This window comes from Muscardinus avellanarius (assembly GCF_963383645.1).
Source record: "Muscardinus avellanarius genome assembly, chromosome: 19".
NCBI classification, from domain to species: Eukaryota; Metazoa; Chordata; class Mammalia; order Rodentia; family Gliridae; genus Muscardinus; species Muscardinus avellanarius.
This window is the reverse complement of record NC_137805.1, coordinates 25,192,011-25,210,907: the sequence shown is the minus strand read 5'-3', so window position 1 is coordinate 25,210,907 and position 18,897 is coordinate 25,192,011. Positions and strand designations below refer to the sequence as shown.

The 18,897-nt window shown below is 57.9% G+C and overlaps 1 protein-coding gene across 1 annotated transcript in view; it reads right to left on the bottom strand.

The window, feature by feature from the left end:
- Nucleotides 1-1,613: 1,613 nt before the first annotated feature.
- Nucleotides 1,614-18,897, bottom strand: part of PMEPA1 (prostate transmembrane protein, androgen induced 1) — a gene marked incomplete at both ends in the record, with an annotated part of 47,418 nt that continues 30,134 nt past the window's right edge. Inside the window, 3 exons of the mRNA XM_080716587.1 lie at nt 1,614-2,141; nt 2,463-2,516; nt 6,255-6,406. Coding sequence (XP_080572713.1) covers nt 1,614-2,141; nt 2,463-2,516; nt 6,255-6,406 — 734 coding nt within the window. The remainder of the gene's footprint in view (nt 2,142-2,462; nt 2,517-6,254; nt 6,407-18,897) is intronic.

Genomic DNA, 18,897 nt, shown 5'->3' with positions numbered 1-18,897 from the left:
TGGGGCTGGACAGGAGGACTTGATGGTGGGATCCCGCTTTTCCCACGAATGGGGGTCACTCTGTGAACTGCTGCAAAGTCCAGAGAGGAGCAGAAGGACCTGGAGCTCCGGCCCCCAGCAGCCCTGCCCGTCCTCCATGTTTACGGACATTTCCTCCCGCCTCACCTGCTCACCACCACCCACTCCTGTCCATGACCCAGTGAGAACTGGGGACACGAGGAAGCATCACCGACATGCAGCCTCACCCGGGGGAGGGAGTCTCGGTGGGAAGGAAGGCAAGGGGCTCTTCTACGGCCTGAAGCAGGGTCTGCCTGGGTTCCTGTTCCCCCAACTTGACCCAGGCTGGTTGTCTTTTCATTTTGGGTCAACTGTCTATGGCCTCTTTAGTGGAAATCGATACTTAACGGGAAACGCACAGGGGTGAGGTCAGACTGCAAGTCCTTAGGGTTGTCCTATTGGCCAGTGCACTGCGGGGACCTCGGTGACCAGCTTGGGAGTCCCTGGGTCCCAGCGACACTGCAAACACAAGCCACCCGCCCCGCATGTCCCCGGCCACAGGCACAGAGGGTGGCCGTGGCTTGCGGGGAGCACCTAGCCTCTCCCCATGGGGACTTTCATAGTTTAAAAAAAAAAAACAGGAATAAGAATTAAGATTCCTTCGTTAACAGTTTATTTGGGGCAAGGCAAAATCTACCTGGAACCTGGTACCTCTGTGGGGACCTTCCTGACTTGTCTGTGATCCAAAGGTTATTTCTGGCCCAGAGGGAAAAGTGTCTCTCCTTCGGTAGGGAATGTGTAACGTGGTAACCACCCTTGGCTGGACAGTGGCTTAGGCTTTGCCGGGAAGCAGCCCTGGGAAGCCCACTGCGGCCCACTACAGACCCCTCGGGGATGCGCCCTGGCTGACGGCACCCCGAGACCCTGACCTTTCTTCCCCCACATCTCAACGAACACGATAGAAGTTTCCATCCAACACGCACTGACATATTTATATTAAAAAATAGTGCAAAATCTCAACATTTATATAAATAACTCTAAACCCCTGCTTTGTATTTTTTTTCTTTACAAGTTAATACACACTTTCTGCATTGGCACTCAAAAGTTGCCTTTTTTTTTCCTCTTCTAGTTCAGAAAACAACTTTTTTTTTTAATAGGCCTCTTCTAATACAAAAATACTCCTGCCCTCGCACATACAGTTTCTCTTATTTTATATATATTTATATATATAATATTGCAGATCTTTAAACAAAGGTTTTGTGCAAATATGTTTTTAAAGTTAAGTGAAATCATCATAAACAAAAAATTAAGCTTTCACGCACGCAGCTCAACTGGAAACGAACAGAAAGAGTCCGGTAGAATTCGGTGTTCTTCCCTCTCTTTTGAAGACATAGCTCGACAAAGAAACATGTTTTTTGTTGTTGTTGCTGTTGTTTTTGTTTGCAAGCTTTCTGAGCTTGTGCATTCAGACCAGACATAACATGTAAATATTTATACACGGAGGGGGAATAGGCTGTTTCCCGTCCCCGGCCACCTCTCTTCTCGGGGTTAGAAGTGCAGAGTGTTTTTTGTTTTTTTTTTTTACCTACAGCTTCCTGGGCCTGGCCCCGGGGCTCCTAGAGCGGATGTCCTTTCTGCTTCTCTTTCTCGCTCCTCTCCAGGGTGAGGTGTGGGTGGTGGAGCCGCGTCCCCTCCAGCAGGGAGGGCGGCCCGTGACTCTGCTGGAGGTGGAAGCCGGACCCAGGGTAGTGGCCGATGACCTCGCTGTAGGTGGGGGGCGGCCCCTCCATGCGCCCCCCACTGCTGTAGCAGGTGGCACTGATGCCCGAGTTATTGCTAGGGGGGCAGGGGCCGCCCAGCATGGCGCTGTCCATCAGGTCGCTGTCGAACACGGTTCTGTTGGGGGGCGCGCGCACCGACTCCCGGTTCAGCTCCAGCTGCTGCTCAGGGTCCCGCAGCTGGAGCGTGCAGGGGCCCTGGTAGGGTGGGGGCTCCTCGCCATCGGAGAGAGAGATGGTGGGCGGCAGGTCGATGTCATGCTGCAGGTAGGGGTAGGTGGGCTGGAAGCGGTGGAAGCGGTCCCGCTGGTTGAAGGGAGGCACGGCCAGGCGGTCTGCGGGGCGAGGCGGGGCGTAGACCTGCGGCTGGAGGGAGTAGCCTGGAGTGAGGGAGGCCCGTGGTCTCTAATAGGGGATGGGGGTCCCAGAACTACAGCCTGGGGCAGGGGTGGGCTGCCCAAGCTCTTCCCCGGGGAAGATGAGGCGTCCACTGGGGGCACCCGTGCTGTTCCGCCCTCCCTCCCGGGAATAGGGCAGTCTTTGTGTTTTCTCTGCTGATCCCTGGAACGCTCCTTTGGGGAGGGGGTGCGATCCCGGCCAAGGGTCCCAGCCTCCTCCGAGGGGTCCACGGAGAAGTGTGCACCCTCCAGCAGGGCCTGGGAAGGGCCAAGGGGAGCCTCGTCTCACCTCTGGGATTCCGCTGCCTGACACCGTGTTCTCCGAGGGCCACAGGCATCCTTCCTGCAAGGGTGGAGATGGAGGACGTCAAGGGGCAGGTGGAGGGCAGAGGGCGAAGGTTACCTGGCTTACTCTGAGACCTGGGCTCTTTTTCTTCATTCCCCCCTCCCCCCTCCAGCCTGACGATTTCTCCAGGATGGGAGCACACTGGCTTGCCCTCAACCGCCTTCCGCTCTTTGCAGTTTCCCAAGATGCACCTCCAATTTGTGCCCCCCTCTCTGCCCCAAGCAGCCCCCCAGGACCTCAGATCGGCATTGACTGGCTGGGAAAGAGGCCGGGTGGTCTTGTCTGCCTGTCTCCCGCAGGCTGGGTGACCTAGCACAAGCTGCCTGACGTCAGTGCTCTGAGCTTTGCAGCTGACTATACGCTGATCATGGCGCAGGGCTCGCGGTGTGCCGGGAGAATTTAACAAGTGGAACGTTAAAAATCGCCTGGAGCCCCATGCGGCCTGGAGGAATGTCCGCAAGTGCCAGGGCCACCACTGAACCCCCACAGGCCACCCAGACCAGCTGCCCCATGTCTCTACAAGCCTGCACCGCAGGGCCTTTGCACCCGCCGCCCTGCCGCATGCCTGGCTCCCTCCCAACTTTCCGTCTCAGCATCCCTGTGGACACGCTCTTACATTACCACCAACGAAGGTGGACATGGTGCCAGGCTCTGGGCTGTGCGCCTCCACACCCTCGGGTCACACTCGGACCTAATCCCCCTATGTATGCACTCACGCAGCAACCTGAGCGCCTGCTGTATACTGTCTGGGTGTGGGACCCTGGGGACGTGGCGGCCCTTGCTGTCCCAGCCGCAGTTCCGGCTGAGCAAGTGAGACACATAAATACACAGGTAGGATCAGAGAGGAAAGGGACCTGCTCAGTGTCACACGGCAAGAGGGGCCAACAGGCTGGGCGTGGTGGCGCACCCTTGTAATCCCAGCATTCGGGAGGCTGAGACAGGAGGATCGTGGTTGGCGGACAGCCTCAGCTACTTAGGGAGGCCCTCTGCGACTCAGTGAGTCCCTGTTTCAAAAATAAAGACTAGAAAACAGGTCTGGGGTGCCGCTCAGAGGTAGAATGCCCCTGGGCTCCACCCCTAGTATCACAAAAAGAGGGGATGGGAGAGCCGCCGACTGCGAGGCAGGAGAGGTAAGAGGGCCTGCAGGCTTCACAGGGGGAGGAGGGTCACCCTGCAAAGGGGCCTCGGCTGGCAGCCACGCCAGGGACAAGGCCCGGGGGGCAGGAGAGATGCAGGCCCAGCGCAGGCCGAGAGCAGCTGTGTCTGGGTGTCTTTGGAGGCACGCCCTGTCTGCGGGGATCCCCAGGGCATCACCACCATGTCCCTTGGGCCTTAGGGGCTCCCTCTTATCCAGTGTGGCTTCCGTGGGGGGCTTGTATAGACAGCTGCAGAACAGTGGGGACTCCTGCCCAGGTGTGTGGGAAGCCATGGCTGGGCCCTCCTGTCCCTGGCACGGCCATGGGGTTTTCCTACTCAGTGCCAGGATCGTGTGCCCACCCAGAGCCCCTGCCTGCGTCTCCCACATGCTCAGCCAACTTAATCCTCCCAACCCGCGCCCTGACTCTTCACGGGGACACTGACACGCTGAGCCCAGCCCTCTGAGCCCCCGCCCCTCCTGTGCAAAGCAGAGTCAGCCTCACAAGCCGCCACTGCAGAGACGGCGCGTTGAACGCTGGCCGCGTTGCTGGGGTGACCGCAACAGCAAACAGACCCGGCTGAGCCCAGGCTCGGAGGCGGCAATTTCTCCAGAGCAGGTGTGCAGCCTGCGCTTCTCTGGATTCGAGCCGGGCTTGGGTCGGGGGTGCCCGGTGTCCCCGTCAGAGGTGCCAGGCCCGAAGCTCTTGCCCTGACGACCTGGTGACGCACCCAGGCTGGGGCTGACGTGAGCAGAGATGCCCAAACCTGCCAGGGATGGTCTTGCTGGCTCCAGCCACAGCCAACACGGCCGACCTGGCACAGCCCATAGACTCCAGGAGCCAGGGCCAGCCCCAGGCGTCTCCAAGGACTGGGGAGCCGCGCTGGGCACTTCCCGAGCTGCCCCCCTCCCCTGCAGCTGGGAGCACCAACTTGGGACGGGCCACAGCTGGGAGCCCACAGGCCGCCTCCTCCCAGCCACTGCTAGCTTGTCCAGACAGCGATTCCCCCCTACATTCCCCACTTCTGCACCCCGGCACAGAAACAGAAACCACTCGGACCTACAACTGTCTCCCTTTAGAGAAGGCACCGGACAGCAGGACAGAAGGAGCTGGGTGCTCCCACCCAGGGGAGTTGTCGCCCAGGCCCTGGCTCTGTGGTCTGGAGGAGCCACCGTCCAGGTATCTAAAATGCTCGGTGATGCTCCCGGTCCTAACATCAGAACTAGGGACTGATGGGAGCCTGGGGACGAGCAAGGGCCTCCCTGGCACAGAGAGGGCTCCTCGGTCTGCAGGGCATGGGCTCCACGACCCCCAGGACACCGACACAGCGGACGTTCAAGTCCCTTATATGGAATGGAGTAGGATTTGTCCTACTTAGGCACATCCTCCTACCCAGGCACATCCTCCTGTGGCCTTCAAGTCACTATCTGGATGACTTAATATTCAATCTGATGCCGAGGAGGAGAGACGCCTGGATGTGTCCAGCAGGACACTGCTTTCCTTGCAGGTATTTCCTTTTTTCTTTCTTTTTTTCTTTTCAGTATTAGGAATGGAGCCCAGGGGCATTCTACCTCTGAGCCCCCCCCCCCAGCCCTGCCTGGTTTTTATTCTTTATTTTGAAACAGGATCTCACTGAATTGCAAAGGACCTCGCTAAGTAGCAGTAGTAGCTGAGGCTGTCCACAAACCAAGATCCTCCTGTCTCAGCCTCCCAGATGCTGGGTTTACAAGTGTGCGCTATCATGGCCGGCTTTTATTCTTTATTTTGAAACAGGGTCTCATTGAGTTGCAAAGAGCCTCATTAAGTAGCTGAGGCTGGCCATGAACCACCACGATCCTCCTGTCTCAGCCTCCCGAATGCTGGGATCACAAGCCTGTGCCATCGCGCCCAGCTTCCCACAGTTCATTTCTATTTGTAGCCTTAGGAACTCAGCGTGGGCTTCACAGCCACAGCCCCTTGGCCTCCTGCGCTGACCGTCACCAGCAGGGCCTCTCCTGGTGTCCTATGGCCTCCACGGCCTCCCCGGGGCACTGTGACACAACGCCCAGACACTGGCAGGGCACTGGCACAAGAGTGGAAACCGTCTGGGCCACAGCTGCACCCACCCTGGGCAGAGCCAAATGCCAGCTGCCGGGCCCTTGCAACCTCCGGGTGTCCTATAACACCCATCCTGCCATCGCTGCCCCAGTGCCTCCTGCCTCCTGCCCTCCACCTGCTCCCTGCAGTCCTGGCCGCGGTGAAGACACAAGCCAGGCTGTGCTCTCTGCACCGGGGCTCCCATAGAGGCCCGGCACCGCCGCCACCTGCCCCTTCCTGTCTCTCTCTTGCATATCAGCCCTGGACAACCAGGCCCCAGGGCAGCGCTGGGCACACAGCAGAGGCTCAGAACTGTGGAGTTCGTAGACCCTGAAGTCCCTCCAGCCCAGCTCATTTCCTTGGGTGCCCCAGCATCTCAGAGAGGCCACCTGCTGGGCAGAGGCAGTGAGCCCCCTGTCCTGCCCTGCGTCTGAGTCCCTTCCAGCAGCCCTGCAAGGGCACCTCGGGCATCTTGCTGGATGCGGGGTCGCCCAGGGAGCCGGGGCAGGGACGTGGCACTTACCGAGGCCAGGCCGTCCTCCCTGCGGGCCTGGCCGTGGCGGCTAAGGAAGGAGCGCGCAGACCGCTTGTAGTGGCTGAGCAGGCAGGTGATCACAACCACAAGCACCATCATCACCACCACGATGACGATGATCTGGACGAACTCCAGCTCAGCTGCAGAGGAGAGCGGAAGTATGAGGCTGGGCGCCGGGCTCTGGCACCCTCCCGGGCGGGACAGCAGCTGGGGCGGGGGCTGCAGAGCACCATCATGCCTGCTCAAGGGCATCACAGAGAAGAACCCACACCGCGCGGCCTGTCCCTGTGCTCTCTGGGGGCCTGGGGGGCGGCCCGGAGGGAGAGGTGGCCCAGGTACAGACGGGGGATGCTGGAGTCGGGCGTGGAGAGGAGCGCAGAAGGCGTGTGTGTGCACACCAGGGCACGCTCGATGCTCTCAGACACCGACACTCCTGTGCACCCCAAGTAACAACACCAACCAACAACAGCCAACAGCCCCGCACACCCCAGAAAACAACACCCAACGCCTCTGCCCCTCAACAGACAGCACCAGACACATCCCCAGATGCAAATAAACACAGAAAACACCCACCGAACACACCACACGCATCCACACCACACACACACACATCACACACATGCATGCGTGGGGAGTCACCGCCCGCACACCCGCCCTCCATCGGACAGGGTTGCGAGGACACCCTTGGTGACCAGGACCTCAGGAAAACCAGATCCCCAGGGCTGCAGATATTACAACTCTTTTTTTTTTTTTTTTTGAGGTACTTGGGTTGGAACCCAGGGGCACTCTACCTCCCAGTGACACCCCCAGCCCGATTTTTATTCTTTATTTTGAAGCAGGGTCTCACTGAGTTGCAGAGGGCCTCACTAAGTAGCCGAGGCTGTCTGCGAACTGCGATCCTCCGGTCTCAACCTCCCGAATGCTGGGATGACAAGGGTCGCCACTCCCGGCACAGCTCTCATTTTTTTAAAGTTTTTTTTTTTTTTCTTTTGGCTTTTCTCCTAGAAATAAATCTGAAGTTCTGGAAAAGAAAGGATGCATTTTGACAAGCCCAAGCCGGGGGTTCTACTGACTCGTGGGCCTGTGCCTCAGCAGGACGCTGGAGCCCGAGAAGTGGGCACAAAAGGCCCTGCCCAAGGTGCAGGAACGGCTTCCCCAGGTGGCTGGAGCCTCCAGCCCAGGGACCAAAGAGCAAGGAGCTGAGGGTGTCGCTGCAGACCCCCGTGCAAGGCCACGGAGTCCCTCCCTCCACGACAAGACCCCAAGCCAGCCACAGGGGCCCAAACCCCAAACCCCGCCAGCGCCCACTGTCTCCTGCCACCGACGGTTCCGCGGAAAGCAATGCATCTGGGTGGGCACTGGCTCTGTGGAAGCTCCTGCCCACAGCATTCTTGGCTGCCCAGACCTTCCGGCCACCTCCTCTCCCCCAGGTCTTTGGGGACTGTGGGACTGGATTTCTCTGGCCACTTTACACAGTTCCACACGAACGGAGCAAGGGCTTGGGTGACAGTTGCTGGGGCCTAGCCTGGCAGCACTCGGGGTCCACTGTGGGTCACCCCAGGGTCCCCCTGGAGGGCCGAGGATGGGCTGGGCAGGCACCAGGTCACTGTGACCACACCCCTTGTCTCCCTAGGCGGCTGGGTCCAGGGCCTGGCCAGCCTGGAGTCTACACGGCTCAAGTCTGTGTTGGGGACGGGGATAAAGCCGTTCATTCAAGGGACACACAGGGCCGGCTTTGTGCAACACCCACGCCCCCCCCCCCAGCCTGCAATTCCCTCCCACAAGCCCGTGCACTCTTCACCCCGGCTGGGACACCCGCTCTGGCCGTCTCCACTGCCTCCGCCCATGCCAGGCCAGAGGGAGGGTGGTGTGGGCCGCCTTTGTCCCTGTCCTCGCCCTGGGCACAGGCAGCAGGGAGTGCCAGTGGTGAGGCAGTGTGGCTGGCGGGGACTGAGGGCGGGGAAGAGACCCCTGCGGGCTCAGGTGTGCGGGCAGATCTGGGTGCCTGTGTCGCTAAGCACAAGGGTGGTTGCTTGGTTCCGGGGTCACCAACAGCACAAATGTACAGATCCAGAGAATCCACCCAGGCGAGGCAGAAGGGGGACAACTTCCAAAAAGGGAAACTGTGGTTCAACACTGGGCTACACCTTGTTGGCCAGCAGCCTGGCATTCAGGCCCAGAAGGAGAGTCAAAGATCCCCAAGACTGGCTCTGGGGGACGGGTGGGTGGGTGGACAGCACAGTGGCTGTGGCCCTCTGAGTCCGTCACAGTTTCCCTGCATGGATGGCGGTGGTGCCTGACAGAGTGTGTGCACAGGTGTGCTCAGCACATGGGGATTCTCCTAGGCTTTCCAAGAACACTCAGAAACTGGATTGCCCTGGGGCATCCTCCGGAGACCTAAAAAGGCTTCCTGCAAGGTGTGTACTGGAGTCCAAAAAGCAGCCGGTGGGTGCTGAGGGAGAGACAGAGGCTGGAGGTGGGACCCTGCTGGGCAGACCCACGCGCAGAGGTTTGTTGGGCTGTTTCAGTCCGCGTCCTCACTGCTACGGCCCCCAAAAACCTGACAACCACATCTCAGAGGAAGGAGAGTTATTGCTCACTGTTCTGGAGATTTCAGACTATAACAGGGATGTGGGGCAGGGACCACAGCTATGAGGCATGGACCACCTGGCTGGGTGTCCTGCGAGGGGTCCCCAGCTCTCCATCGGGCCTAGTCCATCTCCACTGCCCCGCGCTGTGAGGATACACCTGCTGCGGCATGGGGGCCCTTGGACGGGCCACCAATGACCCTTGGCTGTGGGGCCAGGGGCTCTGGCCCCGACAACGCCACCCGCACACCTGTTCGCTGCCAGGGAACAGGAATCTGGTTCCCGGGATGTGCACCACCACACAAATACCTGCTGGGAGCATCCCACACTAGAGGCTCAAGGACTCTATATCCACAGCCCCAGCCCAGTGTTCCCTCTTGGCATCAAAGGAGGTGTGGGAAGCCACCCTCTTTACAAGGGTTTGTGCTGGCCGCCAGTGCCCAGGACCCACCTGACATTATCTGCCTGGCCCCTGTTTCTCCTACTCACTCCTCAACCCACAGCAGACATAGCTAATCGAGCACGAGCACCTTTCTTCACTCAGTCACACATCCCTCTAGACAGGCAGCACTAGCTGATCAGCAAGGCAGACTGTGGGGAGAGAAGGGTGCCCCCCACCCCGAGGGCCTTGGAGACAAATTCAGAGCATGTTATGGGCACGAAAAAGCACCGGCACCAACACCTCTCTCCGACCATGACAGCTCAGAATTCCATGGGCCTCTGGGCTCCACGGAGAATTCATGGAGCTTGGGTGGCTGGCAGGGGCCCATCTGCAGGCAGGCTGGGCTGGACGCTCACTCTGACACCTTGGCGGCCTCGGCAGAGGTAAAGAAACCAGGAAAGGACCAGCAGGCAACGCAGGGGGGAGGCAGGCCCGAGAGCGGTCACTTTTCCTAGCAGAGACCAGAGGCTGCCAGTCTGGCTGGCAGCTTGTTCTAGAGTCCTAAGCCAGGCCCGAGGCATCGCAGGGCAGGTAGTTTCAGGACCTCCAGCCTAGAGACCAGCCCCAGGTCAACACTAATGACAGAGCCAGAGCCTTGCGGCCCTGCCCCGGGTTCCCCCACCTGACAGTCTGCGCTCCTTTGCCTGGACATGAGACAGAAACACTCTAGTCAAAATGGCCAGTTAAGGCGCGCAGAGGGGGCCCGCGGTGCCCTCCTCCCTTGGCTCCCAGGCTTCAGCGCCCAAGGACGCACATGCCCAGGCCCAGTGCTCTGAGTCCTCGGCCCAGGCACCACCACCCTGCCTGCCGGTTTGCAGATGAGCAAACCAGGCTTCAGGAAGTTCAACCCCCAGAACCACATACACGGGGTCAGGGGGGTTGAGTCTAAAAAGGAAGGCAGTTATATTGAGATTCACTTAGCAAACTTTTTTTTTCCCCCTTGTGGTACTGGGGATGAAACCCACAGGCATTCTGCCTCCGAGCTACATCCCTAGCCCTATTTTTTATTTTGAAACAGAGTCTCACTCGATTGCTGAGAGCCTCACTAAGTAGCTGAGGCTGGCCAGGAACCTGCGATCCTCCTGTCTCAGCCTGAGTACTGAGGTTACAAGCCTGCACCACTAAGCCTCGCTTAATTAGCAAACTCTTAACCTGTTTTGATACGGGAATAAAATACAGAATTACATTTGCATAACAGAGTACACCTGCTTTAATATGACTGCACACAGGTCTGATACCCACGTAATTCAAAGTTGTGGTGTCTCTAAGAGACACTAGTCATGTGGCACTTAGGAAATTGTGGTTTCTACCACTGGCACCTAACAGGTGCCGCTCAGGAGACTGTGATCTGGGGTCCCCTCTCCACCCAGGAAATGTCCCATCTCAGTTAGAGGACAGAGGTGACATTCTTCCCCAAGTGTCCGGACCCCTGTTCTCTTGGAAGAGTCTGAACCCACACTAAGGCTCGGCGGGGCCTGCAACTCGATCCCTGTTGGAGACCTCCAGGTGTGGATGAGGACGGGCTGCCCAGACACTGCCTAAGCAGGTGCGACAGGCCCCCAGCTTCTGGTTAATGATCGGAAACGATGGCGCCGGAGTTCTCCTCTATTTTCTCAGCTGCTGAGCGGGGCAGAGTTCACCTGGCCCCTGCCAGCCCAGCGATGGGGTTTTCCAGACCAGACGTCCCCCTCCCCGCCGCCCTTGTCTGTCCCCGGGGAGGGGCAGAGGCCGGCGCACAGCACTGTCTGGCCTCTTGGCCGCACACGGAGGAATTAGGAATTGACACTGTCTGAAATTTATGAAAATCTAATCTTATTAGGCTGCCTGGATGGGACCCGCTGGGCCGGCCACTCGGTCATTCAGCAGATCCCCGGCCCTAATGGGGTTCCAGCCACTTCATTCACAGCCCCTCCCCCACCCAGCCTCACGGTCTCTGAATAAAACCCAGCCTCCCCCGACACACACCCTTGAATGTCAAGTAAAATCGAACCAGACGCCAGAGGAATAGCTTTTTGATGGCTCTCGGTGCTATTTCAAATAACCTCCAAGGCACATTCATTTTGTAGGGTAAGAACTCCTATGAGTTAAAAAACAACAACAACAAAAATACCAAGATTGCTTCTTCTCTGGGGGTCTGGGAGTGAGCAGCCAGCCGGGTGGGCCCACATCGTAGGGCAGTGTGGCTTCCTGTGCTGCCAGGTGCAGCCGGGCGCCCGGGCAGAAGACTGAGACGCCCCCGCGGGGGAAGCCAAGGGGGCCAGCCCACGCGGGTGGGGGCTCAGGGCCTGCGGCTCCGCTTGCTCTCCTGGTAGCTTTAGGTACAGACAAGAGCGTGGGATTTGCTTCCCCAAGCCCTGGGTTCTAACCTCAACTTTATCGGCCCTCACCATGGCCTCTGGCAAACCACACAATGTCCTTAACAGAGCGGTGACAGAGCCTCCACTTCTCATAGCGGCGGCAAGAATTACCGACCAACTTCTTGAAGGTAATTTCTAGAGGGAACTTCTTCAAAAAAAAGAGCTCCAGGCCCTGGACTTGGCATCTCCCCTGTCCGCTGTCCCCACATAGACCTGGGTTGCAGGGGGCAGAGAAGGCCCACCAGCATGGGGCCCCGTCTGCCAGCCCTGTCGTTCATGGGCGACGTTAACATCTGGGCACCTCCCTTGGGCCTTCTCCAGGTCACCTTGTGACAGCCAATGGCTCGCTGCCTGCCTTCCTTCTTTCCTTCCTTCCTTCCTTCCTTTTTTTTTTTTTTTTTTTGCAGTACTGGGGATGGAACCCAGGGTCATTCTACCTCCAAGCTACACCCCAGCCTGAGTTTTATTCTTTATTTTGAAACAGGGTCTCACTAAGTTGCAAAGGGCCTCACTAAGTAGCTGAGGCCGGCCACGAACCGCGATCCTCCCGTCTCAGCCTCTGAATGCTGGGATTGATTGCGAGTGTGGCCACCACACCCTGGGCCCCTCCAGGGAAGCATGTGAACTCTCTGGGCTCCCGTGTTGCTGTGGGGCCGATGGCGACAGAAGATTCTGAGCGACGGCGCCGTGCTTCGCATCTGGATCTGAGCTGGTCCCTGGGCAGGAGGGCCAACTCCCGCCTTGCCTCAGCCAGCCCTCGCCGGGGGCGACTCCCCACAGCAGTGCTCGGCCCGTCCGTCCTCCCAGCCAGGGCCCAGCCGTGGACACCTGGCCCGTGGAGACGAGCTGCAGGGACAGCGCGGAGTCAAGGTGCCGGAATGACCCAACAGAGAGAGAGAGCGGGGCTGCAAAGACGCCGGGGAGCCACGGCTGGGCATCTGCGCCGTGCGTCTCCTTCTACCGGAACCCGCTGCTGGTCTGCCCAGCACCCGTCAGGCAGTGGGGGGCCGCCTCTTTGCTCCTGGGGCAGGAGCAGCACCCACGGCCCGGCTCATGCCCGAGCACCAAATGTGCCTCCGGAGCTTCCCGAGGTCGTCCCGCGGGAGGCGGCCGTCCAGGGAGAGCTGACCGTGAGCGTCCGCGGGGGGCAGGAGGGCAAAACAGGGCGCGGGCCGGCCGAAGTCCCGCAGCGCCACCTTAGAACCTCCTTTCGGCTTCCTTGCTAATCCAGCTGGAAAGAACGAATGGAATTTTTCTTTTCTTTTGTCACCGACATGGAACATCTTTAAACACCCACTGTCAGCAAAATATCGAGAGTTATTGGCAGAACGGAGCGGACTCGCAGAGAGAGCCCCTTTAACCAGCGTGCACGTCCGGGGCACAGAAAGTCACTTAAGATGAGCCGGAAGTGTAAGGACGCTGGAGTGGGCGCTCGCGCGAGGTGTCTGCCAGCGGTGGTGTCCACCCCATCTGGCAGGGCTCTCTGACAGCACCCATCAAAGTTAAATGGGCAGCGGATGCAGCGGTGGACATCTGTATTCCCCGTGCTTGGGAGGCTGAGAGAGGAGGACTGGGAGTTTGAGGCCAGCGTCAGCAACTTAGTGAGATTCTTGGTAACCTAATGAGACCCTGTTTCAAAATAAAAAACAAAAGCAAACAGGGCTGAGGGTGTAGCTCAGAAGTGGAATGCCCCTGGGTTCAATCCCCGGTACCAACAAAAAGGAAAACCACTAAACACGCATATTACCTTTCAACTCGGCAACTTTTAATTCCAGGATTGTATCCAACAGGAAAACTCACAGAAGGGCTCAAAAATCCACAGAAATTTATGTACGGGGAAGCCTGGACGTTCCAGGGGGTGGGGTCTAAAACGAACTAGAGGCCACGCGCGCAGGCCGCCAGACAAGCTCCGGAGCCTCACATCATGGAGACGAGAGGCCCGTGTTGATGAGGGGGTCCTGAGCCGCCTTCAGCCTGCACGGCGGCCTTTGGGGCGGGTGACAATCCCTGTCGTGGGGCTCCATGGGTACCACAGGGTGCTGGGCCCCGTCCCCGGCTTCTACCCAGTAGAAGCTGAAGAATGGTCACCTCCCTGAGTGACTGACAACCAGAGATGGCCCCATCACTGCAAACGTCCTCGGGGGGCGCCTGGGGGGGTCAAGCCAGTGTTGGGTGAAGACTAGGGTCCACTGATTTAACTTGCAAGTCTAGCTGGGCAGGCATGCCACGCTGGACAGGTGCATATAATATAGACCCGCCTTTACAAAAAAAAAAAAAGACAAAATAATTAAAAGCATGGTTCCTGCCAGAGGAGGGCGGCTGTCCTCTTTCCTTTTTGTATTTCGGTATTGTTTGCAATGTTTTATAACAAGCGCTGATTTTATTTGCAGTTTATTTATTTTGCAGTACTGGGGATTGAGCCCAGGGACCTTCTACGTCTTGAGCTACATTCCCAAGCCCTGTTTTATTTTTGCCTTCAAACAGCATCTCACTAAGCTGCCGAGGCTGGCCTTGAATCTACAATCCTCCCAGCCTCCCAAGGACTGGGATGACAGGCGTGCACCATGGTGCCCAGCAGCATTCGTAATTTCATTTAAAAAATCCTAACAATACATGAAAGGACCCTTGCCCGTGCACACGTGCGCTGTTGCGTGTGTGTCTGTGTTGGTCGCCAGGGCAGCCCACACTTGCCCTCCACTCGGGAGGCCCCGTGCTCCCTGGAAACCGGCAGATGTTTCTCTCAATTACTGATTTTCAAGAGCCTGGCGTTTCCTGACAAGAGCTGAGACTCCGGCGGGGGGTGGGGGAAGGAAAGTGAACCGGGGCTCTGTTTCCAAGCATCTGGAACAAAAAGGGCCACTCTGAGTCCTGGGGCACAATGCGGCGGTTCAGCCGCGCCTCAATAGCTCCGCATTCAGTCCTGCGGGGCCTCCCTGCCGCCCGCCGCGTGCTGGGGAGCCTTCGAGGGTCAGCCTGCGCCGGCACCGTCTGAGGGGTCTCAGTGCTGACGGGGGAGGGGTGGCCTTGTCATACAGGAGCGAGAGGGGGCCGGCTCTTCTTGCTGTCGCCCAGGCAGAGGTGGGAGGTGGCCCGAGGGAGCGGGGAGAGGCCCCCTCATCATCCGGCTCCTAAGAACTGAACGTGGCTCAGTAGGCCGGGCGCGCTGGCGCACGCTGTCATTCCAGCATCTGGGAGGCTGAGACAGGAGGATGGCAGTTCGAGGACAGCCTCAGCTACTTAGTGAGGCCCTTTGCGAGTCAGTGAGACCCTGTTTAAAAATAAAGAATAAAAATAGGGCTGGGGGTGTAACTGGGAGGTAGAATGCCCCTGGGTTCCATCCCTAGCACTGCTCAATAAATAAACTAAGGTAAGATGACGCCCTAAGGGTGGGGCCCTGTCCACAGGATTGGTGTCTCTATCAGACATACATCAAGGCAAGGGCATGTGAGTATCTGAGGACGCACCCACAGGCCTCATCAGCACCCCAGCACCAGCCCCGTCATCTCACACCCCCAAGACATGGGCCAGAAGCGTTCATCGTGTGAGGCACACTGCCCGTGGCCTTTCATTCTGCGGCCCAGAACGACCTCTGCGTAAACAGAAGGGGCTAAATGGATGACCACCGGCTGCAGGTTGTAGGCAAGGGGCCCCCGCAGTGGGAGAAGGCCCCGCTGCGCTCATCATCACCCCGGCCCCCACCTCCGCGCCTCGATGCCCGGGAGACCTGATTATATTTCCACCAAAGACATTGCCCTCAGTCCCTGGAATTGGTCCTTGGAGATTGTGCTACTCATCTGAGTTCAAATTTACTGCGCACCTACTGTGTGCTGAGTCCTGGGCCAGGTCCTGCCTGGCCACAGGGGGTTCACGGTGGTCACAGCCAGAGTCCCTGAGCTGGGGTTTTCCGGGCTAGACAAGGCACTTCTGATCTTCCTGTGGCTTGTCCTCTTGGGGGCAGGGTAATTTGAACCTGTGCCCCCGAGACTCCTGCCTGGATACACAACTGATAACTGGATACACAACTGATTACCTAGAATTTTCGAGAGCCAGTCTGACGACAGCAGATGCGCAGTGTGTGTGAGACCTACCTTCCCAGGGATACGGGAAATCAGAGGCTCAGAGAGGCATGGTAAGATGCCGGAGACCACACAGCTAGCCGGGGTCCCTCCTGCCTGGGGGGAGGGGGTCAGAGCAGCAGGAAGGCTGCTCAGGGGAGATCCGTCCTGTGACCTGGGGACTTGGGGAGTCATCTCAAATGCAAGAGGTTTGTGTGCGTGGCATGCACACAGGAAGCAGGTGCTTTCTGCTTCTTCGGTGGCACCTCCATCCCAGGGCCAGAGGCACTCCTAAAACCACCCCCACCGCCTTAACACAGGCAGATTAAAACCCTAGAAAGCTCCCACTGCATGCCCACTGCCCTATCTCCTTCCCTGGCTCGCCATACTCGGGCCCTTTGCCTGCCCCACCCCAGGGCTTTTGCACAGGCAGCTTTATGGGCTGGGAGCTCTTTCCTTAAAGTTGCACTCAACTCTAGCCCCTGTGTGTCCCTGCATGGGCAGGAAATGCAGCCTCTGGCCGGCGCTGACATTATCCCTCTGGCTCCTCACACAGACCCACCTCCCTGGGTGGTCTGCGGATTGTCAGGTGTCCAAGAAACGCTCAGGGTTCGCTGCCAGGAGAGCTATTTTCTTTATTTGCTTGCCTGCCTGTTGACTACGGAGTTCACCCACTAGCGAGAAAGCTCCGCCGGATGGCCCTTGTCCACCTTATTCTTGCCGGGGCTGTCGTGGTTAACACCGGGCCTGTAGCCATCAGTTGCCCTTAATTAATATTTGAAGGAGGACTGAATCTCCGCCCACTGCCCATTCCACCGGACTCACCTCCTTCCACGGAGGTTGGGAGGTGTTAACGAAAAGGGAAGGCTCTTCCAAAAACGAAGCCTGCAAATACCGTAGGACCCGGCAACCACTCCTGGGCACTCGCCCCAGAGAACGGAGATCTGTGTTCACTCAAAACCCCACGCGTGAGCGTCCACGAGTTTCCCTCCTAACAATCCCCAGCTGGATGCAGCCCAGGTGGCCCACGGTGCCCCGGTGATGGCTAAACCAAGTGTGGCGTGGCGCCTGGAATACTACTCTGAGATTAAAAGGTACCAATTGCGGGTACAAACAGCAACGCGGGTGAGTCTTCAGGGAGCTCCGCCATGTGCACACAGCGGTCCCCAAAGGTTAGATCCCGTACGGTGCCGTTTATGTAACATCTCCACAGCCACGGGGAGCAGATTACTGGCTGCCAGGAGGGAGGGGGTGGCTGTGGCTCTAACGGGAGGAGCGAGGAGGCCTGGGGAGGGGCCACTGTGTGTCTGGACCGCTGGCTACACAAACGTGCGCGTGACAAAACTGCACTGCACCAAGTACACACACGTGCGTGCACGCAATTGTGCGTGTGCAGCTGGAGACACCTCAGTGAGGTTGATGGCGGCACCCACTGCCGGCGGCCGGCGATGGCGCCGCGATCGTAGCTCCGTGGGATGACGTGAGGCTGGCGAAAGCCGGAGGAGGTGGACACAGCATCTTCCTGTGTTACTGTTTGCCTTTTCTTTTTTCTTTTTTTTCCTTTTTGGTACTGGGGATTGAACCCAGGGGCATTCTACCTTCAAACAACACCACCAGTCCTTTATTTTTACTTATTTACTTATTTAGTGTAAACCCAGGGGCAGTCTACCTCCAAGCTATACCCCCAGTCCTATTTCTTATTCTTTATTTTGAAACAGGGTCTCACTAAGTTGTGGAAGGCCTCACTAAGTAGCTGAGACTGGCCGTGAACCCAAATCCTCCTGTCTCAGCCTCCCAAGTACTGGGTTTACACGCAGGCGCCACCACGCCCGGCTAGAATTTTTTTGTTTTGAAACAGGGTCTTGCTAGGTCATTGAGAGTCTTGCTCATTGCTGAGGCTGGCAATGAAATCTCCTGTTTCAGCCTCCCAAGTCCTGGGATGGCGGGTGTGGGCCACCACGCCTGGCTCTCTGCAGTACTTTTTATAAGTGCGTGCTGATTTGCAATCATCTCAAAATACAAGTTTTATTTTCCTCTTTCAGTGAACGGTCAGGAAGGGCCCCACCCTGGTGTCACTCGGTCACGGCAGCAGAGGGTAGGCCGTGACCCTGCATGGCACGGGGAGGGCGGCCGCTGCGCGGTGCGGTGGAGGTAGGAGTCAAGCAGAAGTCCCGTCCCTCAGCCCCAGCCTCCTCAGCTCCCGCTCGCGGCATCTGCCATCTGGCCGCTGCCTCCAGCCAAACGAAACCACCCTCGGCTGTCATCTCTCCACTTGCAAGCCTGGCTCCCGGGTTTGAAGATTAAATTCTAAACACGTCATTGAAAATTTCGAAACGAAGAGAGAAGAATTGAAGCAACCTGGAAGCGCAGGTTCCTACTGCCTTCCCCGTGACAAGGAGCACAGAACCCCACCGCTTTCCAAAGGGCAGAGAAGAGCCTGGAAGAGGAGCGGTGTGGGCTTCACGATGCCAAACGTCACCCCATTCCCAATGCAGTCAAATGTCTAGTGCGTGTACAACGTATCAATGCGTCGCCAAGACAAAGTATCGCTATAACTATCAACATGTCCCTGGTACAATTAAAAAACCCAACATGCATGTGCCAACGTGTCTCTGCATTGTTAATGTGAAGTATCACTATTTTCTGACTTACAAATATCTATAATACAACGTATCAAAGTGCTGGTGGATGGCCAATGCATAGTATCAGATCATAAACTACCTGTGCCTCCCCACGAGGGTCAAATAGCCCCAACACAGTGTGTCCAACTATCCCTCTGTCCTCCAGATAAAATGTCATTATGAAAACCAGTGTATCTTTCTTGATCAGGTATCGGTAGCCACTGCAGGGACAGAGAGTTGGGATGGCCGGGGCTCTCTGGGCATCACGGATGTCTTTGGAGAGGAGAGTACTCCGTCGTTGTCTCGGGAAACCTGAGCGTACCCGAGCCGGCGATGATCGCGAGTGCTGGGGCGGGAGGACCTCCTCAGAGGAGGCGGCCTTTACGCTGAGACTCTAAAGATTCTTTTGAGAGCTGAGGAAGGATGCCTCTGGACAGACACCGGGACACAGCGCAAATGCCCCGAGGCAGGAGCGTTTGTCTCATTTAAGGGAAAGAACGGGGTTGCTGCTGAGGCGTCTACTGAGGAGAAGACGGGGGCTGGGGCCCCGCAACCGTGCACGAATGCT